The sequence below is a fragment of the Sander lucioperca genome, chromosome 24 (genome assembly GCF_008315115.2).
Source record: "Sander lucioperca isolate FBNREF2018 chromosome 24, SLUC_FBN_1.2, whole genome shotgun sequence".
NCBI lineage: Eukaryota > Metazoa > Chordata > Actinopteri > Perciformes > Percidae > Sander > Sander lucioperca.
The window spans coordinates 15834752-15862561 of record NC_050196.1 but is presented as its reverse complement, the minus strand read 5'-3'; the positions used below and the strand labels follow the sequence as shown (position 1 = coordinate 15862561).

The 27810-nt window shown below is 40.1% G+C and overlaps 1 protein-coding gene and 1 long non-coding RNA gene across 13 annotated transcripts in view; one reads left to right on the top strand and one right to left on the bottom strand.

The window, feature by feature from the left end:
* Nucleotides 1-5370: 5370 nt before the first annotated feature.
* Nucleotides 5371-27810, top strand: part of LOC116044503 (poly(rC)-binding protein 3-like) — a 24105-nt gene continuing 1665 nt past the window's right edge. Inside the window, exons 1-12 of one of the 11 annotated variants that reach the window (XM_031291762.2) lie at nucleotides 5371-5623; nucleotides 17465-17634; nucleotides 17785-17808; nucleotides 17896-17928; nucleotides 18019-18135; nucleotides 19442-19573; nucleotides 20320-20448; nucleotides 21582-21725; nucleotides 23725-23766; nucleotides 25624-25702; nucleotides 26219-26277; nucleotides 27171-27340. In XM_031291762.2, coding sequence (XP_031147622.1) covers nucleotides 17560-17634; nucleotides 17785-17808; nucleotides 17896-17928; nucleotides 18019-18135; nucleotides 19442-19573; nucleotides 20320-20448; nucleotides 21582-21725; nucleotides 23725-23766; nucleotides 25624-25702; nucleotides 26219-26277; nucleotides 27171-27340 — 1004 coding nt within the window. In that variant the 5' untranslated portion in view covers nucleotides 5371-5623; nucleotides 17465-17559. Of the gene's footprint in view, nucleotides 5624-7238; nucleotides 7510-17464; nucleotides 17635-17784; nucleotides 17809-17895; nucleotides 17929-18018; nucleotides 18136-19441; nucleotides 19574-20319; nucleotides 20449-21581; nucleotides 21726-23724; nucleotides 23767-25623; nucleotides 25703-26218; nucleotides 26278-27170; nucleotides 27341-27810 lie in introns of those variants that run through there. The other 10 variants (XR_004896622.1, XR_004896621.1, XR_004896620.1 and 7 more) reach the window with 10 other exon arrangements.
* Nucleotides 20353-27810, bottom strand: part of LOC116044522 — a 23355-nt gene continuing 15897 nt past the window's right edge. For both annotated transcript variants that reach the window (XR_004103694.2, XR_004103693.2), the window contains exon 4: nucleotides 20353-20460. This is a non-coding gene — a long non-coding RNA (uncharacterized LOC116044522). The remainder of the gene's footprint in view (nucleotides 20461-27810) is intronic.

Below are 27810 nucleotides of genomic sequence, written 5' to 3'. Positions count from 1 at the left end.
ATCTTAACTTAACCCTACATTGACCATTTAACTAACCCTGGCCTTTCTATGCTTGTGAGCACATTTTGTCCTCACAAGTACAGTAGAGAATAAGAAGACCCCGCAGGACATTTGGATACACTATACAGACACTCAAGCACATACCAGCATGCAAACAGTGACACTTATATTCAGGGCATCAAAGCTTCAGTCCTACTGACACCTAGGGGAACTTGTGTCCTTTGTCAAAGCAACTGGTTCTGCCACACTGGCAGCTTCCGCTAGAAGGCAGTCTGTGTGTGTGTGTGTGTGTGTGTGTGTGTGTGTCAGTAAGTATGAGAGAGAGAGAGAGAGAGAGAGAGAGAGAGAGAGAGAGAGAAATCACTGTATATGCTGCTCTGTATGATCAGTAAACCCAGTGGGTGGCCATGCAGCAGCAACAACTAAAAAAACTCGACTTACAGTCACCCAATCTGTTTGATTGACAGGTGATCACTAGCAACGGCATGGCTACGAGTGCTTAGCAACAAGGACAGGGACAAGATGTATCAGCTCTTAATCTGTCATCTTGACAAAAAGGCGGATATTCCCAGCAGCCAACAAATGATCGCTTTGTTTGAAACTTTCAAATTGAATTATAAAAACCCAATGGATAATAGTAGACATTCCAGCTTCTTAAAATGATCTTACCTAGGCTTTTATTATTATTTTCACATATTATATCCTTCAGATCGCAAGAGATTCTTTGTTTTTGGAGGATGGGAGTCACTACTGGGGAATAATTGTTGCAGTTTCCTTCCTTTTTGGTATACTTGTGTAATATCTATACATTTTCCTAAGACAATTTTATGACTTACAAATATGGACAAAGCATTACAAATGACACAATATACTGTACATGGACATTATAGAAGAGCAGGAAAGAGGGGCAGGTACTGTACATAAATTGTGGCTGCACAAGTTTCTATTAAAGTGTTTGAAACAAACAGCTGATCTCTGCATGTTTAACAGATCAAGATAGTCCTCAAACCATCTCTTTCTGAGAGACAGAGACGAAAAGGGTTGGTAGATAATGAGGGCACAGTTTCACACCAGTACGTGATAACAGATAGAAATAGCCACAACAAATATATTTTAAAATGTATTCTTGATTACATATATAGTCCTGATTCTCAGTGAGATGCATATATTATTAAACCTATAGTGCATAGTTTGTCTCCCCCATGAGGAATTCTAATTAATGACAACAAAACTGTCGGCGCCTCCACATGATACAAGCCTTCTGTGATCGCGCACAGTTCTATGGTAACCTAAAAAACTTAATTATTTAAGGCTGATAAACACTATCTACTGCATGCATTTACAGTATATCTGCAGCTTTTGAATATTTCATAAATGCAGTCAGGCTGTTCCAGTCGACTCCACTTCTACTTGAGGTCCCTGAGGTCGTCTCGAGTGTTTGTATGTTAAGGGGCCCTCTAACTTCGCTAGCGTCAAAAACTGTCCTTCTGAGGTTCGGTGATGTTCCTCCATGTGTGTGCGAGTGTGTCTCGTCTCCAGCCTCTGGCATGGTCAGCTCCCATTTCTATCACTGCACTCTTTGGACGGGCTAAGAAAATGGTTTGCTCTGCCGCTGCAATGCACCAGTCATCCATGAGTTTATGTATCTTCCCGTTCATTCATTTTATGCATCCATCTGTCCATCAATTAATCCATCATCAGACCTTTGTTTTGTAAATCATCTCCATTCCAGATGTGTATTCCTGCACTGTCTGCCCTGCGGTTACCCTACCAATAATCCCCTGGCGCATGTCTCTGTAGTTTAGCACATGGTTGCCCTGCTCATAATCATCCTCATCTGATTTCACAGCTGTATGTGCCCGACATCTTAACATGTCAGATTTCATCGGATGGTACAAGTCTAAATCCTATCGGGATTGTTCCAGGGGAATTGATTAAAATAGATTTCCGTTGTGCAGAATTTGTTATGACTCAATAGCAATGTTCCGTCCTGTATTACCGCCAAGGTAATCCTGGGATTGAAGCGTCACCCTGAGAAAGATTGTGTCACTTTTAACACCTCTGTGTCTCTACGTGGGGGCAAAACATACTGGAAATGTAAGCAACAACACTGATCCACATCACATCACATCAGGAAAATGGGGCTATAAATACAAAAAAGAAAAAACAAATCCATGCCAATTGTTTGAGGAGATTCGACTTGATTTTCCCAGAAGAAATGACCAATCTAAAATAAAATGGGAGGAGGTTTGGTGGGAGCCATGACACTGAGCCACAGAATCTGGCTGTGGGCCAAAAGGACCAAAATAAAAAGCTTACCAATGTCTAAAAGCCACGTAAAGATGCATGGCTGGGTGCAATTACCTTCGCCAAGGAGGTTATGTTCTTGGACGGGTTGGTCTGTTTGTCTGTCGCCAGGATTACAGAATACTACTGGTCAATTTTCAATGTAGCATAGGCCAAGAAAGAACCAATTAGATTTTGGAGCCGATCCAAATTTCTGGGCAGATACACCATTTATTAACTGTTGTTACCATTGTGAGCTAGGCCGAGGTCGCACTGAGTGATCACTGCTGCTTTATGTAGGTTTAAAGACCAAAGATAAAACTAAAGACCCTCTTGAGAAAAGTGAGGTCAAAGGTACCGGCAGCAGGCCTAAACACCACTACAACAGGAAAGCATTGGTTATCATGCCATGTTTGTTTTGATAGAAAATAGAGCCTGATGTTAGAGATTTTGACAAAACATTTTAGATGATTAGAAAAAATTAGGATCGACAAAAATGGGCGAGGGTTTCATTAGTTTACCTCCATTTTCATTTGACGTTTTGTAAAGGTTCTTTTAAGTACCTGCACTTTATTCCCATCTGATTTAATTTGTCTCTCGATTTTAAGAGGTAACTAAATCAATGGTGGTTGCCCATAAAGAGTTGACCTAAAAAGAAAAGGACCAAAAAATAGAAATAGACAGTGATCTGCAGCATCAGGGTCAAGAAAAGGCTGTTTTATAGTGGTACAAAAGGTGGAACTAATATCTCCGCTTTCAAAATGTTCTTCCCATAACTTTTTCTGTACTAACTAGTGTTTATTTTCAAAACCTCTACAGAAAATTAAGGTTAATATTTCATGTATCCCCCTTCAGAAGACAGCTTGTTGGATTAACATGGGAAATACAGCGTGACTCAGTGTTGTCTGCGCATCAATGTGTAATAGGTTGCTTCCTCACAAATAAATATCTTGCATCTGCATGGTACAGTATATTGTTCCTTTGTACAGCAACAAAGCGAGAACACAGTGTTTGAGCCCAGAGGAGTCAGACACAATCACAGTTCCTCACCAAACAGAAGTCTATTCATCATCGGTTTTTGCCAGGAGGCAATGTGGACCCATTACTGGCTGTATTGACCACATCAGCGGAGAGGGTCAGGCAATATTTTCCATTAGGAACATGGAGTTGCTTTGTGTGGAGCAGCTTTAGAGTTCTTGGCGAGGGCTTTTAGAGCATGCTGAACACTTATGGGAGGTTTATTGTTCCTCTGACACAAGAGTGCTGCAGTTATGGCTATCGGGGATAAACTCAACATCAAAAGAAGATGGTAAGACATTATCAAACGAAAAAGGGTTCAAAGGGGCGTCTATATTTCTTTTTAGATTACATTCATTTGTGTGTAAGTAAAGCTTCCTTTCTGCGTGTTTATTGCCTTTTACATTCATACTCCACAAGAATATCTGAATACTCTTTTATGCAGAGCCTTATGGCATTCTTCATTTTAATGTGTTCTGAAAAATATATTGAGTTTCACATCTTCATTTAAGGCACCAAAGGTCATTCACTTTAAAACAAGTTCAAAAGACCTAAAATATGCCGACAAAGAGTTTAGAGTACACTTAAAGCTCCCTCCAAGAAATATTAATGATTATGGTTCATCACCATGATCCATCATGTAAAATCAGCTTTTACATAATAAATAAATACCATCCTTTTACAGATTCAAGTAGTCAGGCTGCAGGAACGAGACGATAAAAGATTAAAACTGACATTCTCAACAAAACACAAACTTGTATGCTGTCTTATCTCGTCTATCAATGGTTTTATTTCTCTGCCTGCCCTTTCTAATCATTTATTCAATCCGTTATTTGTTGAAAATGAAATGATGAGCAGTGATAACAGAAGCGTGTGCCAAAACCATTCAGGGTTTCAATCCTAGATGAAACAATGGAACTACGACACAACTAATATGATTAAGTGCAGCGCTGAACACATACAGTATGTTGACGCTTTTGAAATCTTTACTGGGTAAAAGAAGGAAAGGAAGTTACACATACCATGTATTACTGTTATTAACTAATAAAACATAATCTCAGGCTTTTTTTTTATATGTTTCCTGAGGGAAAAAGAATTTTCAGTCTGAATGCCTATGTCAAATTTTACACAGAAATTTAGGCAAAATGCTTCATGTTTTATATATAATAATATATATTCTTGGCACCATGCTCATAAAGAGGACAGCTGCAAAGGTCTAAGTCAAGTGTATATAAACAGCCCTTAATCACAGTTAAAGCCCCAAATGACACCCAAGAGAGCCGCATTATTAACCAAACAATAACCGAAACGACCAAAATATGTTAGAGATCAGTGCCTCAAATATCTATGTATATTTCAAGACTATATAAGTGAGGATCCTCAGTGTCCAAAGCTGCAGGTTGATTAGTCATATCAGTGATGGGGACAAAACAGTAACTAGGATATATCTGATCTCGTCTATGATATAAGCCCAATCAAAGCAATTTATAGGAATTGTTTTTGGACCGATACCCATTACATTGGCTGGCTCTGGTCTGGTATCTGACAGTCAATGGTTACATGCTGTTGGTCACTAATGGAAAATCAGCATTGATCGTAGAGGACAGTCTGACAGAAATAGTTTAAAGCCAATATGACCCATCACGTCACTCTTTTAAACATGTTTTACACACATCACTTTCTATTCATAAATTGTAGAGTTTCTCTGACGGTTTTCTTTATCTTAGTTGTAATCTTATTTTCCTGGCTTTTACAGTTACACATTAAAAGGACAAATGTATGAAACTTTTAACTTATTACTGTAAAATGACCCATTGGTGAAATGTTCCAATTTTACTTGACTTTGTCCAAAAGACTTTTGCTCAATGGAATACACCACTTAAAAAATGTAATGAAATTCCAGAAACAGTGGACATTTTCATTAATTTTCACACTAAAATGGTACGAATGAGGTCAAGTCAGCCCCCTTTTGTTCGCCCCTCTCCTGCATCCAACAATCATTTGGATTGGCAGTCACTGATCTACCTCGCGCTCTCCTTCACGCCCGTCTGCCTCCATTAGGACCCTGGCACCCTGACAGGACACGAGTGGCTGTGATGACATGCTCTAGTAGGAGTAGGGTGGTAACGGGGGTGGGGGGGGGCGGGGGTCTGTGCAGTTCATCACCTTGCTGGAGGCCATGGGCGGGGGGGGTTAGTCCACTTATAGGACCCTAGGAGCTGCCCCAGCCCTTAGTGTGCCCACAATCTGCCATCTTGGTCCTAAACTCCCAGACTGCACCTCCTCTCTCCTGATAAGGAGCTTCCCCACATCTTAACCGGTAAGCAATTTGACCTTTGACCCATAGACGTGCTTTGTTAAAAAGGGCCTGACCGAGAATGCTTTGCCATCAAACCATTGTATTTATTTTTAAGGTTTAATCTTCAGCTCCCAAATACAATTAATTCAGTGGATAATGATTTATTATTTTAGTTTTTTTTTTAATTTAGATTACTATGCCCTCTACATCAATAATACTGCTCCATCAAACAACATTTGACAGATATGTCATTTCTCAAAGACTGAGGACAGAGCGCATTTAGCACTAACAAATATTAGATTTTACTCAGTTACAATACAAGAATGTTGTGTAAACTAGTGTTCTTTCCACAGTGCTGCCACCAGTCTTGGTATTAGGTTGGAAGGTGAGAAACAGTGTCATTTGAATATAAAGCAGATTTCCTCTGACACAGCGCTCTTTTTTTTTTTTTAAAGATAATTTTTTGGGCATTTCTGCCTTTAATGGATAGGACAGCTAGATATGAAAGGGGAGAGAGAGGGGGTAGACATGGAGGAAATTGTCGCAGGTTGGACTCGAACCCTGGACCTTCTGCGTTGAGGAATAAACCTCTATATATGTGCGCCTGCTCTACCCACTGAGCTAACCCGGCCACACGCAGCTCTCTTTTGTTTACCACACTCGTGCGCTGCCTCTTACGATTCAATGTGGAGCAAATTTAATGCTCTATTTGTAGTTTATCCCATGGGCCATTTTACAGTCGGGTGGGTAGGTAAAGGCATGGTTACCATGTTGTTGTATAGGTACAAATAATTAAGAGCACATGCATAGTGAGAGCCTCATTACAGAGCCTTTAGTCTGATATAGGACTGGATTTTGCAGGGAGAGCATCTGTGCTATATGAAAACACTTGACAGTGAATGTCGAGGTGAAACCCGTTGTTCATTGTCTGCATTGCCCCTAATCCAGACAGCATAACCCCACTGTTTGCTTTCCCCTGGCAGCTCCCTTAAACGTTCTGCTGTCATCCAACCCTAATAATGTCAGATTAAGCTCTGCACACAACCGTCCATCTGACATGAGGGCTGGATTTGTGCTGGATTGGAAAATCTGGATGAGATGCCTCCAAAGCTCTGTAATTCTGCACACACACTCACAGATAGAAGCAGATTAAAAAGCAGAGGACCATAGAGGCTGCAGAGGATATGCATGCCACAGTAACGTGTTTGTGCACTGTGTCTAAGTGTTTGTGCATTTGCTTTGACCTCTACTTTTGAGGTGTTTGGTTGCATCAAAAAGTTCCTCAAATGTCCTGAGTGAGGCTCCACATAAATAACTTTGAGCAGCAGTACTTCAGTTTTTTAAATCTAAGATATTTGAACATAGCTGGGTTATTTTTGTGTCGATTGTTATCTACAAAGACAAGGACGATAGCTTGGTGGATTTCGGGGGTGCTCGACCCTCCCCATTGATAGACGAGCGTCCCGGAGGCAATACTTCTGATTCAGACCACCTCATCCCCAGACATGCCCCCACAATGCCCGCGTGCCTCACTGGGCATGCCCCCTTTTGTTGCAGCTGAGGGAAGGGGGGCGGCAGACAGGAAGGTGGGTGATGGTCACCCAGATTACTTATCATCATTCGGCCTATTTACACTTGACACCAAACAGTACGGAAAACAGTATCGCAACGCAGCAACTAAAAGTGTGCTCTTTGAGGATGCCAGTCGGTTTCGTTTCATCATATAATTTCGAGAAGTGTCACGTGTTCCTCTGGTCGCTCATGTGACCCTGCGGTACGAACCAATAGGGTGGCACCGTTTGTCGTGGGCAGAGCGAAGAGGAGAAAAAAAATATTTTCCCTTTGCAATTTTTAATCTTGCAACGCCAAAAGTGGACGTCATCTACTGTATCCTGCGCTACATAAAGGTAAACTCTCTTTTTATGGCTCTTATGGAGAATCATTTGGTAAATCCTACATCAACGTGTGCATTATTTCCTAGGATGCTAGTTTTAAAATGGGTAATTTTTATTTTTTATTTTTAGAAAACATTGTTTCCGGACTTCCAAAAGCATTAAACTGTTGAAAACTTGCAATAAATACAGGTCCATGCTGAGCCGGGTAATGCTGTTCAATAATTAATTAACTTGATAACTTACCCACCGTCAAGAATAATTATCATCCTGATAATGAGCTGTGACAGTACGACTTATTGACTCGCTATCTAATTTGGTTATTTGAAGTAGATTGAGTTAACATTTTCCGAAGTTATCCGCGCGCCCAAATAAGCCGACTGCATACAGTGTGGAAATATTTTGGTTTCCCCCAGAGAATAGTCAATTTTATGGTCAGTCGATTTTGCTTTCGGGGGTCTCTTGATTATCATTGTTTGGGTGTTCATTGTCTTGGCTTAGATTCAAGCATGAGCGGTTTTATTGTTGAAGAATCTTCCCCAAACAAGGAACATGAAACAAATGGATAAACTGGAAGAACTGCTGTTCATCTACTGCAAACTATGAAGCTGGACTGACCTTTTTCGCAGTAGGATTGATAACATGATGGTCAGTGGAATTGATACATCAGCCCCCCCTCCCCCCCCCAGACCATTATTCCAATTATCGTCACACTGATAATAGCGCTCCTGATGGCCTTATTCTCGGCTAGTTATGGACCAAAAATGTCATTCGTCATTACCTCAAACGCTGTGTTCGACTTGTAACATGCCGATATATAACTCCTTTGTCTGGGTAAAGAGCAGTGAAAGTCTGGGGTGCTCACAAATCTCTGCTCCTGATGTAGGTGACAATACTAAAATAGAGCAATGACTGAAAGGGGTTTGGTGAGAATGACAGTAAACCCAAGAAAAGGGGACGTGCTGTGGACCCGTTCTGTGTGACTGCTCGGCGAAAGCTTTGCATATGGAAGCCATGACTTTGTGACAAGCAGTGATCTCACATTACAAATTGTGGCAAATCTAAAATGGCCGACTTAACGCTCAGCTCTTAGCACCGCATTCCCAGCACAACATGGTGTGCCTGCATCGTAAAGCCCTTTACACTGTGCCACTGCCAGCACCGACTCACTGGAAACTCCCCCCACCCCTGGACTATTTCAAGCCAACACGTAGTACTCCGAGGTACTTTTAAAGCTACTTGGTGATAGTTTGTCCCTGTGTCTCATTTGTCCTTTTATTGCTCTGATTTGACTGGTTGCGGTGAGGATGTGGGGGCCACAGTTTTGATTGTGATTTAGGCTGAGCTATCAGGATGCTGGGCAGCTGATGTGGGCTGACAGCTCTTGAGAGCACTGTCATAGTGGCGTATAGGAAGGCCGATGGGGGTAGACGCCCCCCCCTACTTCGCCGCACAACACCGCACCACATACAACAAAAGCCTGCGCCAGACGAGACGAGAGCTGCTCATATACCAGTAAACTGAGGGCCAAATCCTAAGGACTCAGTGGAACTCCTCTCCTCCATCTGCCTACAGTTACTATTTCTGACAGGTCGCCAGAAATTATTTATCCTTCACCCTTTGCTCCTCCTGCTCCTCAGATGTCCTCATCCCTGTTGCTTTCCCTGTCATAAACTTTGTCTCTAAAGAGGTTTTCTCACTGTCAAAAACGAGTTGAAAGAGGCCTGAAAGTGAGAAGTTCCTTCATGCAGAACTGAGATGCTTTGAACAGATTGTGTGAAAACATATGGATCAATGAGGTCACTCTCTGTGCTTCCCCTCTGTTGCCCTACATGCACGCTAATTTTCCTTTTGTTCACCCTTAATTGGAGCACAAACATGTACGTTAGGAGATCTCCTCGGCCGTGGGTCGAACATATTGGCTGAATTACAAGTAAACCTTTTTTGGAGGTCCAGTTCATTTACTGTGACTGTTTAAATCGCAGTACAGTAAAATAAATGTACTACCATACAGTATGTAAGCATTGGACAGCATGGATAAGATACAGTACTTAATCCCATAGAGCCATTCCCATTTAAAAGTGCTATATGCATATTATATATTTACCACCACACACCATGGTTTTATTTGTTTAGAAAGGTTTTGAAAGGGGCTTGGATTTTGCAGAGAAATAGTCTGGATCGACGACAATTTATTTACCAGATAATCGCCGGAGCATCAGTCGCCACCAGATCTTTCTCAGATGTCCCTCGCTTTGCAAAACTCGGTTGGTTTCGGGAAACATCAACAAACTTCAAGCTAGCAAGTTATTAGCTGAAAATGTCAAGTTTTTAAGAAAATTTGGATCGTGCAACAAGGCAGGCCTGTTTGGTTCTTTCGGGGAATGATTGTAAAGTTTTACAAAAAATATGTTTAGGGCATTTCCTCTCTAACTGGGACATTTTGGGACTGATTGGTGGGATTTGCTATGGACAAAATACACACAGCGATACAAGGATAAGAGCTAATGAGGTTTAACCATGTATCAGCTAATTTAAATAGCTCACGGTACTGTATTAAACAGGTAACTTCATTTAATATTGTATGTGGCGTTTTCTTTTGTGGGGTGCAAATGTTGCACCAAAACAAGTTCTTCCAGAAACTATTTAGCAGAGCCACCGTCGCTGCGTCCGGATGTTAGTGCTGCCTAAGAATATTGTGATTGGTTAAAAAAAACACAAACAACCCAGAGCGTTTTTTTCTCCCATCCAGGAGTGTGTGTGTGGAGGGGTCAGACTTTACTCCACAGCACTGTGGAGATGGAGCTGGCAAGCAAGACTAGCAGAGAAAAAGTGATGAATATTAAAAAAGTTTTCTGTTATCTTATCTTATAGTCTGGCAAATATAAAGAAAACCTTCAGAAAGGCAGAACCATAGCTGTACACGGTTTACCTTGAACTCTAAGAAGAAGAAACGAAGAAGAAAGAAGAAACGGCTGCTTCCATAAAAGTTATTCTCAAATTTACGCCGTCGCTTTAAATGATTGTGGACGCTTGAATGAATCCTTAAAAAAAGTTGTAAACTGTAAAAAGGTCACGGAGCTCCAAGTTGGACACCTCATTCAGTAGCATGTGAACAGTACAGACTGACTTAGTTTGGGATGTATTGGGACTATTCTTAAGGGCGAGTCTCCTCAGCAGTATGACAGACTGACACCTCACACAAAAACTTTAACCATAAAGAGCGACATTAAAATACCACATTTAGTGAGTTTACTGAAAGGAAAACTCTCCGAGACTTTGCATTAAAATGCATTATGTCAAATTTTCTAATTGAAGAAACAAAGAACCACACATAATAAAATACACAAAACAAGACTCACTTGAAATCTATTGTTCAATATTGCTACGCATGAAACATGTTGCTCTTCAACTGCAGATTCATTTAGTGAAACCTCGGCCACGCAGCTTCTGCCCAGGCTCCGGTGGACAGTCATGGAGGGTTTTATATCAAAACATCATAATGACATATCTGTAGATATGTGGATTAGGATGGAACAGATGACAGCGGCTTTGGCCTAGATTAGACTGCCGGTCGTCCATTTAATGATTTTCCTTACTGGATTTCAGATGTCTCTCTCTGTCAGCTATTCTGTTAACACTGGAACTGATTGTCTGGCAACATAATTAATCTTATTTTAAAATTATCTTACATGCTATATTTTTTTCAAACAACTACAAAAAAAACAGTTTAAAACATGCATGGGAATTTAAATTCATTAATTCTTTTCTTCTCTTTCAATTTTCTATTTTTTAAAGTTGCTTTTTGGGGTTTCAGTGGATAGTTTTAGTGTCATATGATTGTCTAAATTTACCCTGATGATCTGATGGAATCACTGAATCTTGGTTCATTTAAAAAATGATCATTATTTGCATTAAGTATCCAATATTTGCAGCAAATACTAAAACTTAATGCGTAGCTTGAGCAGTAAACACATTTACAAATGTCACAAAATGTAAATGAATGAACAAAATTGCACACGGTGGAGGTTGTAGCAGTTCCTCCATCCATCATATAAATCTTGAAAGGCAAACGGCAACAGCTTCAGAATCGAGTAATCCACATTTTATACCTTTATGTGAGGCGCTAGATTTGTTTCCTGTCCACATACGCATCTAAAAAGACTTAAAACTGAATATATTGGGCATTTATTTTTTCAAAATGACAAATGAAGGTGTCAGGATATAAGAGAAATATGTCTTGAACTTTTTTGCTTTTATTCTTGAAATTTTGAAATACATGCTGCCAGTTTTTTCATGCTTTAAAACACTTTCCGAACTCACATGACACTAGACGGAGTGAAGTGGATCGTGTCAAAAGGGGCCAAAGCGAGTTGACTGTCTCTCAGCTGTGCAGCGGCTCTCGGCCTGGAGTGCAGGGAACAGTAACCATTTTATATGCAGTGGAGTGCTGTAATGAGATACCTCCATATCTGTATCCTGTACCCTGCCTTCTTTCTGTCAAAGCCAAGAGAACAATTGATAATCCTCAATATTTTATAAATAACGACCATTTTTATGTCTTTTAAATACTGATATACTCAGAATAGCATCAGTGTTCAATAATGATCAATAACCCTAGCCCTTTCCAGCTTTCCTGCTCACCAAAGCATCTTCAAAATGCACTTTCACGCACCAAACATCGTCCCTCAACTTCACTTTGAGTGTTTTTGCATCACTTACACCCCAATGGCTCTGCACAAGGGCAGCATCTCCTCATTGTTAGGGAGTATACAAAAAGATAAAAAAGAGACAAGACCTTAGATTCAAGTTCTTCAAGAGCAATGCACAAGTCTTTTTCTGTGGCGAGCACCGAGCAGACGCAGGGAGAGACGGGAGGCAAGGGGAGGGGGGAGCCATTTTGTGCACTGCGTTGTCCAGCCGAGCGTAAAGCGTGATTAATTCAATAGCCGCCATAGAGGAGGAGGCTAGCAGCACTGCAACACCGAGCATGACCCACTTTCTATCAGATGTCATGAAAAATTCCCTGCCGTCCCTCTGTGTTCCTCATTTCCCCCTCCAACTTCCTGCCTGATTAACAGAGACACAGGGAGGACAATTACAAAATCAATGCATGGGAAATGTGTTTGAAATGATCAGAAGTGGCCACAGAGCATGACGTTTAGTAAAAATATAAGCTTTTAGGTGGATGGTTAGTAGCTTTTAAAATGCAGCCAGAAATTCATGCCTTAAAATAAAAAACAAAAACTGCCGATTAGCTGGAAGGTTTTAGCCCATTGGGGCAAATGATTCACGGGGCCTTGACCTAATTCTATTATGCTACTGGATGTATGAGCAATATACAGTCTGGGAGGACATCTATTCAAACGCAGCTCCTAACGCTGACCTCGTTGATCTCTGAGGTCCAACAGACTCGTTTTTGTTGACCCAAATCTACAGTCGAGTTTCTCGGTTTTAATCACAGAAAAGGAGGCTCTTTGAAGACATGTTTATTCATTACTGTGAAAGCGAGAGAATCAGAAAAGGTCAGAGGAGTCAGAGGAAGTAGGAACAGGCTTCAGTGTTTCTAAAATAGAAATGAGAAAGCATGTACAAATGTTATTTAGCCAAAGACATTTTGGAGTGAAAGTCTGTTCTTTAAGCACTTCTAAAACCTCAATTTGTAGCCTTAAAAGGGGGATGAATACTGTACTATCTATCAGTGTGAGCTTGAATCCTGTCGTCAATCTTAGAGGTTTTTTTTTATGTTTACTGCCCTCCCTTCTGCCCCTGGAGAGGACCTGCACCGCTGGCTTGGCTCTTAAACCCAGATTAAGGCTTTTTATGTAATCTGGTCTCCTCTGGGAGATTGGAGAGACAGCTGGCAACAGAATCCCTGTCCTTATCTCTGGAACCTCCGCTGGCCTCCAACCAGCACATCCCTCCGCTCTCAGCTCTGCATGCAGCGCAGATTAGAGGAGGAATCATTTCTGGAGCCAGTGGTTAATGGAACCGCCATGCTCTTGCAAAGAAAAATGCCTTCTTTTTTTTTTTTTAACAACTCACAATATGTTAACAACATAGCAACTATTTGATTAACTGTTCAGTCGTCTGGATTCCAGGGTCATTTTTACAGACTTTCACACTTTATTTAGCCCCTTTCTGTCCCAATTCCCACATTTATGGTTTTATATTTATTTAGCACAAACTCAGCTGTAAATCCAATTTATTATTATTAATTATTATTATTTTGTCAAGTATAAAGCAGCCAGGAAACCCCAAAAACATTAAAATGTACAAATCTTTCATAATAATTCCTTAAAATATTATAGTACGGTTCAAGGTTGTAAAACTATTTTTTTGATATTTATACACACAGCTACAGCAGAAACATGTTAACAATTAAACTATAACAGAGTCTATATACATGAAAAGTGATTTTAGCTCAGTGAAAGTAAGTTCTTTTGTGCCACTGTCAATGATTGAAAATATCAAAGTTCACAGGCATAAATGTGTTACTCTTTGCCTTTACACAATATAAAAATAAAGTTATGTAACAATACAAAGTGCTCAGTAATTTCATCGATGAAAAGGACTCCTACGGCCTCTTAAATATTGTTTCCAGCCTCTCAAATATGAATTTGGGGTGTTTTCTTTAGCCGTCTATGACAGTGAACTAGATATATTTGGGCTTTGGACAGTTGGTCACACAAAAGAAAACATTTAAAAGACGTCATCTCAGGCTTTAGGAATTTATGATCCCTATTTTTCTGACGTTTTAAAGACAAAACAACCAAAATGTGAATCCTCTCTAAAACTTCTCAGCTTGACATAAATCAGAATCTATTTTGATAATGGATTCATTCTTTCAGGTTATTTATGACACAAAACCACAAATCATTCTGTGGCTTCTTCAATGTGAGGATTTGCTGCCTTTCTCTGTTTTATAACTGGCTGATTGATTGATGAAGATAGCCGTTAGTTGCAGCTGCTTTTACATTAAAGTAAAACTTGGTTATGCTTTTCCTGCATGGTTCATGACACTAACAAGAGAATACAACATGACATCCTTGTTGAAAAAAGAGAATATTCCTAAACTTATGTCATGTTTTGTCCTTTAGCTTAAAGCACTGAAATAACATTCAGTGGCTCAACATGTTAGGCATCTTGTTTCATCCATCCATCCATCCATCCACCCATCCATCCATCCATCTTCGTCCGCTTATCCGTGGTCAGGTCATGGGGGCAGCAGTTCCAGTAGGCGACCCCAAAATTCTTTTTCCCGAGCCACATTAACCAGCTCCGACTGGGGGACCCCGAGGCGTTCCCAGGCCAGGTTGGAGATATAATACTGAGGCCTCTTCCCCGAGGCCTCCTCCCATCTTGTTTCATACATTAAAGCATTTCCTGCCATGTAATGTAGCAGCAGTATCATCACCTGTCTCATAAACCGACACAGTGCTGAGCCAATACTGTACGTAAGATAGTTGTGTAGCCAACCTGAGCACCATTCAGTTAAGCTGTTAAATCAGGCTCATTGTGTGGGTGATCAAGTCTGTCCCATTGTGTGGATTCAGTCAGCTAACTAGTGATCACACAAGGGAGGGAGGGAAGAAAAGAAAAAAAAGGAGGGATATTTCCATTTCCACATAGCAACAATGCGTCTGATTGGAAGATGGTGACTTTATCTGTCTCTTCAGTCAAGTCAGCTACATCAGGAGCTTTTCTTTTCCACATATTGTCTTTTAGTCGGCCGTTAAAAAAAAGATTTTTGATTCAACTCACATTTAGTGCTGCAGATCCCTCCACGTTTTAGAATTCTATCAAACTCAAAATGTAGCAAACTGTGGCATTAGATGTGAAGGTTCATGGTGTGGCAATGCAAAATGTGTCTGCATCTCTCTTTTCTTGGGATAGAACAAAAATAGGAAATATCTAATAGTAATTAATTTTAATTCACATTTTAAGGGCTATTGTCTAACTCCTGACGGTTAATGTTATCTCCTTGTTAGCTCACTGTAACCACAGAATCTGCCTGGCAGGATTAATCATATTCCTTAATTAATTCTTCATTCATAGTAATTTTCTTTATCATTTGAGAAGTTAAACTCATCTATAACCATTTTTTTCAATTTAAAACAATTTAGTAGCGAATTTAAAATCTCACAATATAAAAGGTCTGATCAGTTTAAAGACATTTCTGACCGATTTATTTCCCCAAAAATGTTGCACATGTGGCCTGGAATGTGTCCCAGATTAATATCAGCCAGTCCTGATCCACTGGCAGGACTGCGGCGCCCTCTTGTGGCCGCTCTCCTAACTGAAGTCTTGTTTGAGTCATTACATCACTTGTCAGCCAGAATTAGACGGGTTCCAGCTGAAATGGGCTTGATAAAAATAAATATGGCGCTCAACGTTGGATGGCTCATCTCGTGACTGAAGAGACATATGCTGACCTACATTTCGATGGCTTTTACTGCAAACTGTTGTGGACTGCATCGGGCTTTGTGGACGGAGACATCACTTGGTTGTAACCGAGATTGTTGGAGCATATACATCCTACAAAAGAATTTTATCATCTTGTGATTTCTGGGCCCTTAACCCCTTTTCCTCACTCTTTCTATGCTATTGCTTACAAATGCTACAAGGACCTAGGTTTGCTGTGTTATAATTTGATTAACAACACTATAATATGCAACATAAGCACAACATTGAAAGAATAAAGTCCCTAATACTAGATTTGATGACCCTCTTTTAGACAGGGCATACAGGTCAATGAAACAAGACCAAACAAAGGATATGTTTGGTGATATTCTGTATATTTCTTAAGAAAAGACCAAAACCAACAGTGAATGTATCCACTAACAAGTGTGATGTGTGTACCACAGCCTGATATATCATCTTCCTCTGTGCTGTAGAGCTCTATTGTTGTACAAAAACTATTAAAAACCCATCAGTGAGCCACTGGGTGACATGTTCCTTCATTACCATGAACACACACACTGACTCAATCCCACACACACCGCACTGCTGTTAGAAATACCCATAACACCACCAAATGGTTTTTAATCCACAGCTGAAAATAGTCCCAGATAAATTCCCTTTTTACTACTGTTTGCTAAAAACTAAAGATTTACATCTACCGTAGGAGCCAATAGCGACAGAGGAGAGAAGTCAGAAAGTACTGAGAGACAGACTAACACATTGTGGTTTTTTTCATGGGATTTGTTGACAATAAAATATAGAATATAACCATAATTATCCTTTCCTTTATATAAGCTGATATTTAGAGGTACACAGTAAACCAGGAGCCTCCAAGGGCCCCTGTCCCCAGTTGGTAATCTTCCGTTTGTATAACAGGAAGCTCTTCAGTCACACTTTATTCAAGTTGTCCTCGTTATGGAGCGACAAGCTTAAAGTGGAGGTAAAAAGTGTGAAAGAATTAGCGTTAGAGTCAGGGTTTTCCCTGCCTTTAAAAGGTTAAGGTGCAGAACCCGAGCTATTTGGGGCAGCACCTACGCAGAATGAATGTGACTTAAAGACTTTTCCCAGATCTAATGATTGTAGTCAGACTTTTTTGGCTTTAGGTTTTGTCTTTAAGCTTTTTGAGTGTTATTTATTATCTGCTTTAGCTTTTCCAACGTTTTGACACAGATATGGTGATAATAACGGTCCAAAATGATGTCAAAAAAAGACACAAAACAGAGATCCAAAACAACCCCAAAGAAAACAAAAATGATCAAAAAGACAAAATCCCACAAAGACATAAAATGTATGGGGAAATTGCTTTTTCTTTTAATAAAAAATGCACAAGGACGCCTAAACCCCCTGCCAAATACGCGCACTCAAGTCTTCTTCAAAGCTAGGGTAAACACAGAGTATCCTGCAAATGAAGTACCACACTATATTTTCGTTGCTAACCATCTTAAATTGAAGATTAAAAGCAACCTAATCTCAGCCGGTGTGTGTCTTTATCTTTCTTATCTGGCAGGTGACCGGTTGGCTGACTCCCACCATCACACTCGCGTTGACCCTTGAACTCCTCTCTCACGTGACCACGCCCCTTCCTTCACATCCAATCCCAACATGGAGCCCATTAAGGTCCAATCAGAAGGTGGACTGAATGTGACCCTAACCATCAGGCTGCTGATGCACGGCAAGGTACCAAAAACACAAATACAAGGTTTCTCGGCTCCTGCTACTTTTTTTTTGCTTTTGCTTTTATTTCCTTCTGTCAGAAGACAATAAATCATTACAATGCCTCCTGTGGCAAAAAAAACACCTAACATTGTTTGTCTGTGTTTCCTGCAGGAGGTTGGAAGCATCATAGGAAAGGTATATATCACAGACACAACAAGCAGACCATGTAAAGCATCCTAACGCCTGTGGGAAATACAGATTAATGTTTTTCTTTACTTCCAGAAAGGAGAAACGGTGAAGAAAATGCGAGAAGACGTAAGTAGAACTTTTCTGCAAATAGTGCATTATTGTTAACACTCCTAATACGTGTTTTGGGTCTCATAATCATGTTTTTTTGCCCTACAGAGTGGTGCCCGTATCAACATCTCAGAGGGGAATTGCCCTGAACGCATAGTCACAATCACCGGGCCAACAGATGCTATTTTCAAGGCCTTTGCCATGATAGCCTACAAGTTCGAGGAGGTATAACATTTATCATTTATACACTGTAGATTAGATCCTTTACTTAAGTAAAATTACTAATACCACACTGTGAAAATATACTTAAAAGTATTAAAAGTACTCTTTGCTGAGCGTCCGACTGTGACTTGTATTAAATTGTAGATTTACATGTACCGTAGGAGCCAATAGCGACAGAGTAGAGAAGTCAAAGTACTGAGAGACAGACTAACACATTGTGGTTTTTTCATGGGATTTGTTGACAATAAAATATAGAATATAACCATAATCATCCTTTCCTTTATGTAAGCTGATATTGAACTTTAGAGGTACACAGTAAACCAGGAGCCTTATGGAGTAACCTGCTGATTTTTTCTCCATTAAATTGATTCGACTGATAAAATTTCTGAATATACTGACACAATGTTTGTTTTGTCAAACTAATAGTCCAGACTTCAAAATGATTAAAAATGAATTAAAAATGCTGCAAATCTTTATATTTGAGAAGCTGAAACCATAAAATCTTTTGCTTTTTTACATTAAAGTAGAAGTGTATAAAGTAAGTATATAGAACATATAAAGTGGCATGAACACAAATACTCAAGGACAGTACAAGTACTTTAAATTTGATCTTAAGTGCAGGACTTGAGTACTTCGTTACATCCCACCACCGGTATGCTTTAGTGTCTGTACTGACTCGTCTCTAAATGGAATACAAAGCAGGCTTGGCACCGTTATGTAGGACAGAAATGTGCTGATCTAACCTTGCAGCACCCTTTGAAAGTGGGCCAATACTGTGTTTTGATTTGGGTGCCGTATCAGGGCGTGTCCAGTTGGTCCAAACCAAAGAGTCTCCAAAACACTACACATGAACCTGTGCAAGGGATGAGTGTATATATGACTGTTTGGAGAAAAAAAAAAATCATTTCCAGATTTACTCTACTTAACCCCTCATCTTTAAGATATTACAGATTATTATATGATTACTGAATAAAACTGTTTTTTATTACCAAGGTGACAGCCATTCATTGCAGCAGTAAAAATGCCAGATTCAATATTTAAACAATTGATTTAAAAACTTAAAGCATTGAAAACTGACATGTATGCACTTAAAAGTATTTATGCACAGCTGAAAGAGTAAATGACAAAATCTAAAAAGAATCACAAGAATTACTTTGGTAAAAGTAGCAAAACTACGCTGTACAAACATCCAAGACTGAGTTTTCTACACTTTCTTCTGACGCATGAAGGTTGATTTCCCCAAGGCTACAACTACACAACCAACCGCTGATGCATTTGTCTGATAACACTTGGTCGTTCCTCCCCTCAGGATATAATCAACTCTATGAGCAACAGTCCAGCCACCAGTAAACCCCCTGTAACCCTGAGGCTCGTTGTCCCAGCCAGCCAGTGTGGCTCCCTCATTGGCAAGGGAGGCTCCAAAATCAAAGAAATGAGAGAGGTAAAGCCTTCCTCTATTCTAATGATCGCTATAAATACCACACAAGTTAAGATATCACCAGATAGGGCTGGGCGATATGGAGAAAATCAAATATCACAATATTTTTGACCAAATACATCAATGTCGATATTGCGGCGATATTGTAGGGTTGACTAAAAAATATTTACACAATGAGAATTTTGATAAATGATCACCAATAATGTGGAAACAAGGACTACGTGGGTAAAAGCAAATAATGAAACAGCTAGTAAGTCTGGTAAGTTCAGAAAGTAACATCACTTTACTGTAATGGAGCCTTTAAACCAGGAAAAAATTACACTTGTGTCATATCACGATATCACGATATCCAAAATGAAAGATGATATCTAGCCTCATATATCAATGTCGATATAATACTGATATATTGCCCAGCCCTATTGCTGGATTTTAGAGGCAAGTTTTGGAGGGAGTTCACCAACCATAACACTTTTTTTTATTTTTTTTTTTATAAATGGTGCAGCCATGAGTCATTGTAAATCTCCTATTTATCGTTCACATAGTGTGCATTTAAGATTTAAATCCTGCATAATATCATATGTACGGTGGCCGAGACGGTTCAACAGAAATGCAAACGTTATAACACAAATACAAAAACTACAACACTAACACATTCGTGTTGTAGCTTTTGCATTCGTGTTGAACCGTCTCGGCCACCGGACATATGCTTTATTTATATTTCCTCATTTAATAAACATTCTCACCTTTAGTCCACAGGTGCTCAGGTCCAGGTTGCAGGTGACATGCTCCCCAACTCCACCGAGAGAGCAGTGACGATCTCAGGGGCCCCCGAAGCCATCATCCAGTGTGTCAAACAGATATGTGTGGTGATGCTTGAGGTACAGTATGGACTGGAAGGGAGGGGGAACATGAAGGAAACATTTATTTACACTGAACATATGTTTGTATGGAAGATACAGTAGTTTGTCTACAGTTATAATACTTTCAGCCAAACAAACTCACATGGATTTAATAAAGAAGGCAGTCAATTGTCCATCATGCCATGAGCCATGTACAAGTACAATCATAAGACATAATGCATATTGATAAAATGGGACACCCTGGTAAGCTTTTTGAAGCCTGTGTATAGGGGCCCAGACACTAGCAAATAATACACATTATAAATACTATCATACCGTTTATTTTTTTACAGACACTAGCATTACAGCTGGGTTTGGCGTTCTTAAGCATTACAGCTAAAAGTTTGATGAATCAAGGGCTCTCTGATTATATAATACCAATTTCTGTCAATTTCTGTTTTATCTTCTGTGAATATAATTTAATAACTGATGCATTTGGTTGTTTTTTTATGTTTTAATGTCTTGGTTTGTAAATCCGGAAAGCTGCCCTTCATTATGTTGCTGCAAACACGATTCCCAGCTATCTACAGTAACAAATAAAGCCGACACTAGGTACATGTCAAACAATTAGGATTCTATTTTGCAGGGTAAAATAAAGCCTAAACTCAACTGTTTGTTGCCTCAGCTGACTCTCCTTAACATGCAAGTCATAATGCTTTGAATCAAAGGGCTACACACTTTGTAGTTGTCTCTCTTTTTCTTGCACCATTAATTTTAACTATCTGCGCAGCCAGTTCTCCATTGGGCCTTCATGATGGCACCAGCCATGGATACTAGGAGATATGTGACATGACTGTAAGTCTCTCGAATGTAGACTTCAAAAAATGTAAAACACAGTATGTAGAGTCATCATTATCCAGTTGAAAGTGATGTTCCAGGTAAATCCAAGTTTAGTTGGGCACTGAACCATGATTTGGACGTTCTATGTCAGCATGAACACACAGCGAAGAGCACTTTTGTGTGTCACAGGTTGTCTTCCCTAAGGCACTGTCCCTCTTGGTTTCACTTTATGCAACTTCTTTTCTTTCTCTCTTTCTGTTCTAACACTCTCTCCACATCTCACCCTTTCTTCTTCTTCTTCCCCCCACTCTCTCCTCCTTTGCTCTCCTCAGTCCCCACCGAAAGGTGCCACCATCCCCTACCGCCCCAAGCCTGCCTCCACCCCTGTCATTTTTTCAGGTGGCCAGGTAAGAGCAGACCCACTGGGGGCGTCCACAGCCAACCTCAGCCTCTTACTGCAGCACCAGCCACTGCCTGTTAGTGTTGCACCAGGTTTTTTCACTTTTCCTCCTGTCCTCACTGCCCCCCCCCCTTACTAGCATGAAACCATCACTGCTGTTTACTGTGCCCTCACTGTCACCCATCACCTGCAGCCACTCCAACCAGAACTGGGATAAACGGCATTAGTCATTAACAGAAAATGGGGAATTTGGCCAACTTACCTAATAATTGATGAGAACAAGGGTGGTGTAAACATCCTTGTGTTCCTCTTTTGCTGGGACTAGGAGATATTCCTAAATGGACAAAAACACAACCACTTACTTTTAGGAACTCAAGTCAAAATAAAGAAAAGTTGCATGCCATCATGCTAGCTCACTTACCAAGACAGAAATAACCATGATTTTGGAAGAATACCTGAACCAACACATCTGTTCAACTTAATCCTGGGTCCAAAAACAGACATGACATCCTGATCATGTTGAGGTAAATTGACTTACACAGCAAGATTATGAAAACTGAGCCAGGCACTAGAGCAACAGGTGAATACATGGCAGCAGAGAATAAAGGGAAGCAGCTGTGCAAACATAAGGCTAAATCAGGTGACCTGCAAAGGAAGGAAAACTCAGGAGGGGCAACTAGTGGACTGGATGTGAATGACAGGGGATCCACTGTTTATTTTTTATAATTTAACCCCACCATTAAAGACCAGCGACTCACATCCACTCCAAGCCTTGTCCTCATCCTAATATTTGACTACATTGCAGCTACAAAATAGTTGTTTTTTTTATTATCAATTAATATGCTCATTATTTTATTAATTAATTAATCTAGTGGTCTACGGATAGTCAGTATAAAGAAATGCCCATCACAATTTTGTAAATGCTCGTTTGACCAACAGAACAAAACAAAGTTTAAGATCTTACTGTCATGTAAAACTAAGAAATTCAGCTATATTCACAGTTGAAAAGCTGGAACCAATGAATCGACTAATTGCTTCATCTCTTAACGAATCCGCTGCGTTTGAGACAAATTCTTACCCCATAACATTCACGTTTCCCCTAAGTAGCTTTAATTTTGAAAAAAAAAAAAAAAAAAAAAAAAAAAAAAAATCACTTTTAAAACATTCTAAAACCTCCAAAATATTCCGCTTACTGTCACAGAAGACAAAGAAAATCAGCTGGAAAAACAATCTTGGCATTGTGGTTCATATATGACTTGATAATCAACAAATTCATTATAAAAAATTGGGTGATTATTTGCTTCAACTCTATATTTGACTACCACTAGCATGCTTCTTGTTACCTTATACAGTAGCGCTAGGATTATCCATTTACCAAGAATATATGAGTAATCACAGTAAACTAGTAAACTAAACTAGTATTCGCATCAATACACAGGAAAGCTGTGGGTTAGCCAAAACAGTTTTACTTTTATTCATTTATATTGAAATTCTACATGAGACATTATTGAGGGAGCAAAAAATACCTAAATCTGGAACTCTGTTATTAGTTTTCACTTAAAAATGTCTACATGTCTAAATTTCCGCTCTACTGCCCTCCTGCAGAGACATGACATGTTTTTGTTCCCAGTTACAGTCTAGCTCTGGTTTCCGTCTTGGTTGATAAAGTGAAATTTAACTCAGTTCTGACCGCTGTGGCCCCTATAACCCACACATCCAATAGGTCAAGTCTTATTACTCCTCTCAGGGCCGCTCCTCTGGTTTCCCCCACACCCTCCCCGCTGTCTGAGTTGTCCCTTATTGCTTTAGTTCAACTGGATCTGATTGATGAATAGCAGGAGGACATGACGGAGTCCGTAGTGCATGATGTTCCCGTTATGTCATGTCTGTAGAGTGCTTGTGTTGTAGAAATAAATCAAGTTTTAGTCCAATTTTTTTGTAGAGTGAATAGTTTTACCTCATCAAAAATGTATTTAATACAGTATATGTTCTGTTTTATGTAATTACATGAGTATTTTTGTTGGCTTGTTCCGATGATGTAACGAGATAACGACACGCTCTTCTCATGTTTGCAGGCCTATACCATTCAAGGACAGTACGCCATCCCACATCCAGACGTGAGTGCTAACCCAGTCAACACTGCACTCTCCATCATTCTGTCTCTCTCTGAGTCGCAGGCTCTTTACTCTTTCCACCCATATTAATATTAATTGTTAATATTAATACAGCTTTTTTTTCTGATATGCAATTCCTGTATCTTCTAACTTTTTTGACTCTTGCCTCCCTGCCCTTTGTTTGGCATTAAACCTCATGGGGCTTGGCCTGGTGGCTGGTGGCTTCACTTTATTTTAATATGATATAATTATCAATTGGAACCTGCTTGAAAAAGATACTCTATCAGAACATTTTATTTCTATGGTTACAGCCTTATAGTAATGCAGCTGGAACTATTAAAAAAAACAAAAAAAAACTGTTTTAGAGCTTTAAAATGCATTCTGACATTCAAGACTTTAAATGTCAGTTGACAAAAAGCATTTCATTCAAAATCAGACACAGAAGACAAACTGGAATAAAACAATGACTGAAACAGTAAAAAGCTGCTTTGGTGGCTGATTTAAGATGAGTTGACCTTTATAGGGGGGGGTTTTAAAAAAAAGTTATCTCCTTCACAATGTCACAATGTTAAACCGCTACACAATCACATCTTCACTGTGATGTATTAGCTTATAAAAGGAAGTTTTATGTCTTCAAACTGCACAAAGTGAATAAAAGCTGACAGCAATAAAGCAATGATCGCACCCATATATACCAAAACAACCAATTTGGTCACATTACCAATTGACCAATCGCAGCTTCGCAACCATAATTGGGCATGGCAAGCCTGTCTCGCTTCAGATTACTTCACATTGCAGTGACAGTGATACTTAGCACTTAAAGAGTTTGGAAAACCTAAAACACAAGAGCAGAAATAGATCTGCTCCAAAATGAGGTGCAATTGTTAGCCTGTCAAGCCTCAGTCTTTTAGCATGATATCTTGTACTATAAGTACATATTAAAGATAGATCAAGATCATCCGTTTAAATCAAGTCATAGGCTCGACACAAGTCAATAGGCCCGACACAGCCTTTTGTTTAAGCAACTCAAGCAGCTGAAATAAAGGACCCATGGTTTCCTAAATTAATCAAAATTTAGAGTGATAAACCTATATCTATGGATAAACCCGGCATCATTGTACAACAGAAGTTACTAGATGTAACTTTCCAATTCTAGAGCTGCATGTGTGCTTCTAGAATGGAATGCTTGACGTAGCACAACGAGGCATAGCAACTGTAACTAAGTAGTACAGGATTAATGAACATTCTCAACTCAACTTTATTTACACCTAAGCATGCAGCCCAAAGTGCGTCACAGAACAAAATTAAAACGCAGATGAGAAAAAAAAGACAGACTAATTAAGACATTAAAATGTTAAAAATTAACAAATAAAACCAACAGAGCAAAATAAACACCAGGGTTAAAAAAAATGATATAAAAACCAATGATTTTATAAAATAATGGTATTACAACATTACTCCAAATTAAAAGCCAGATAAAAAGATGGTCTTTAGTTTCTTTTAAAAAAATACAGAAAGAGCTTTCCATTCTAATATCCAAAAGGCAATGAGTTCCACAGTTTAGGGGCGTAAAAACAGAATGCACTTTCACCGGTACATTCTATCCACCAACATCACTCCATCGCTTCAGTCTCAGGCCAAGTCCTCTATGAGCTTCTTCTCTTCTTTCTCTCTCATGGTCTTTGTCCATCACCTGTCTGTGCTGTTACTTCTCCTCAGATCCTCTCTCTACTTTTGTAACATTTCCGACAGACCTGTGTGCGTGTCTGTGTGTGTGTGTGTGTGTGTGTGCGTGTCTGCGCAAGGTTGGTTTTTAACGATGACCTCATAGCTCTGCTGTCCTCCTCCTCCCCCCCTCAGCAGTTGAGCAAGCTCCACCAGTTGGCTATGCAGCAAACCCCCTTTACCCCCCTCGGACAGACCACCCCTGCCTTCCCCGGTACGTACCCACCTACACGACGACCCTCTTTACCAAAGCTCCTTCTTTCGTTTTTACCTTTAGAGACAAACACATTCTCTACCTCCTTTTTTCTCTCTCTCTTCTTTTCCTGTCTCTGTCCTTACTCTTTTTCTTCTTCTTGTCGTACTCCTCCTAATGGTCTCTGTGGTGCACTGCCATTGACATGGCCTGCTGGTGGTCTGCTCTTGTTGATGTTGAGGTTTCTTTTGTTCTTTGGTGTTCCCTTAGTAGCCTATCCTTTTTTTAAATGATGCAATTGCCTCAGATCGTAGAGCAGAATTCAACTTGTCAGGTGATAGGAGTTGTATAGAGTGTAGGCTCTGCTCAGGGCTGAGCCAGACTTCCCAATGAATCAGAAATGCTACTGGTCAATAGCCAGGGAATGAAAACACCCCAGGACTTCAGTTCATCAATGCTGTTCACTCCCTCAATGTGCCAAACTCTATTTTATGTCCTCTTCCTTCCCTCCTCTTCCTGTCTACGCCCTGTGTCCAGCAGCAGGTCTGGATGCCAGTAACCAGGCCAGTACTCATGAACTCACCATTCCCAATGATGTGAGTACATTTGTCATGTCTAAAATGTCTGCTTGTGAGTGCTTTTTGCTGTCAGGTTTCATTTTCCCTGGCAAGCATTCAATCTAAACAAAACTGCAAACAACACCTTTACCCAAAATGAAAGCTTTGTCGTTCAAAAACTGACATGGCGTCCTTTTTTTAAAGGATAACAGGCTTCATTTTGCCTCCAGCAAACCACAAGTATTCAAAGAGAACATTGTCGACACTATTGCAGATAAACTGGCACACACATTCAGCACTTTGTGCCAATTTCTCTCTGCCACTGGCAATATAATGTGACTGAAAGTAATACACTTATTTCAAAACATGACAGCAAACTTGTCCATAAAAGGTCAATGGGACATAGCAATCACATTATCTACAAACTCCTTCTTGAATATTTAAGTCTATTCACAGAGAGATTAGAATGATGAATTCTTAAATGATTGGTTAAATTATAAATAAATTCCCAAAATAGCAGCATGGAACAGAAACAAAGCACAACACTGGTCGGGAACTAACTTCTATCGAAGCACAAACTCACAAATGTTGGACCACAATGTCAAAAACTCTGGTTGATTATCTTTAAATGTGGCTTCCTGTTGAAGCTTCCACAATACAATCTGACAGCAGATCAGCTGCAACGATTGAGATCTTCTCCACAGCAGGGATAAAGTACAGCCAAAGGCAGTTGGCTTTGTAAAGTGAATGTCCTTAATGGGAAAGACTTGTTGGACCAAAGTCAGGAGTATTAAAGTTAAAGTTGAATGGCTGACAATGACTGGCCCGTACTCGCATGCATCATAGCGAGTCCAGTTGAATATAGCATCAGATCAAAATGTGTCTTCCATATATTCTGGCCATCCTAAGTCCCGTCCCTATTTTCTTCCCAGCTAATAGGCTGCATAATCGGACGCCAGGGAACCAAAATCAACGAGATCCGTCAGATGTCTGGGGCGCAGATCAAAATTGCTAACGCTATGGAAGGGTCATCGGAGCGCCAGATCACCATCACAGGGACCCCCGCCAACATCAGCCTGGCCCAGTACCTCATCAATGCAAGGTCAGAGCTTAATGACTGTTGAAGTAAAACTGTCAAATGGAAACAAAGGAAACCTTGTAAAGATGTAGTCTATATCCACAACATTCCATTTCCAGGATTGCTCCGTTGTCGCCAGAAATTCCGCCAGATGTCACTCTTTTGGGCCGGATGGCCGTCACCTTCCTCTTTCTTTGTGTTGCCGTTCTTAACTGCGCTGGATTTCTGAGGACTATGGTTAACTGCTCCTCAGATCTCTGCAGGGTAAATCCAGACAGCTAGCTAGACTATCTGTCCAATCTGAGTTTTCTGTTGCACGACTAAAACTACTTTTGAACGTACACGTTCCACCAAAACAAGTTCCTTCCTGAGGCTATTTTGCTGCGGCACCGTTGCTTCGTCCGACGCTTAGTGCTGCCCAAGACGACTGTGATTGGTTTAAAGAAATGCATCCCGGAATGCTGTATGGACTAGCCAGACCCTCCTAAGCAGCG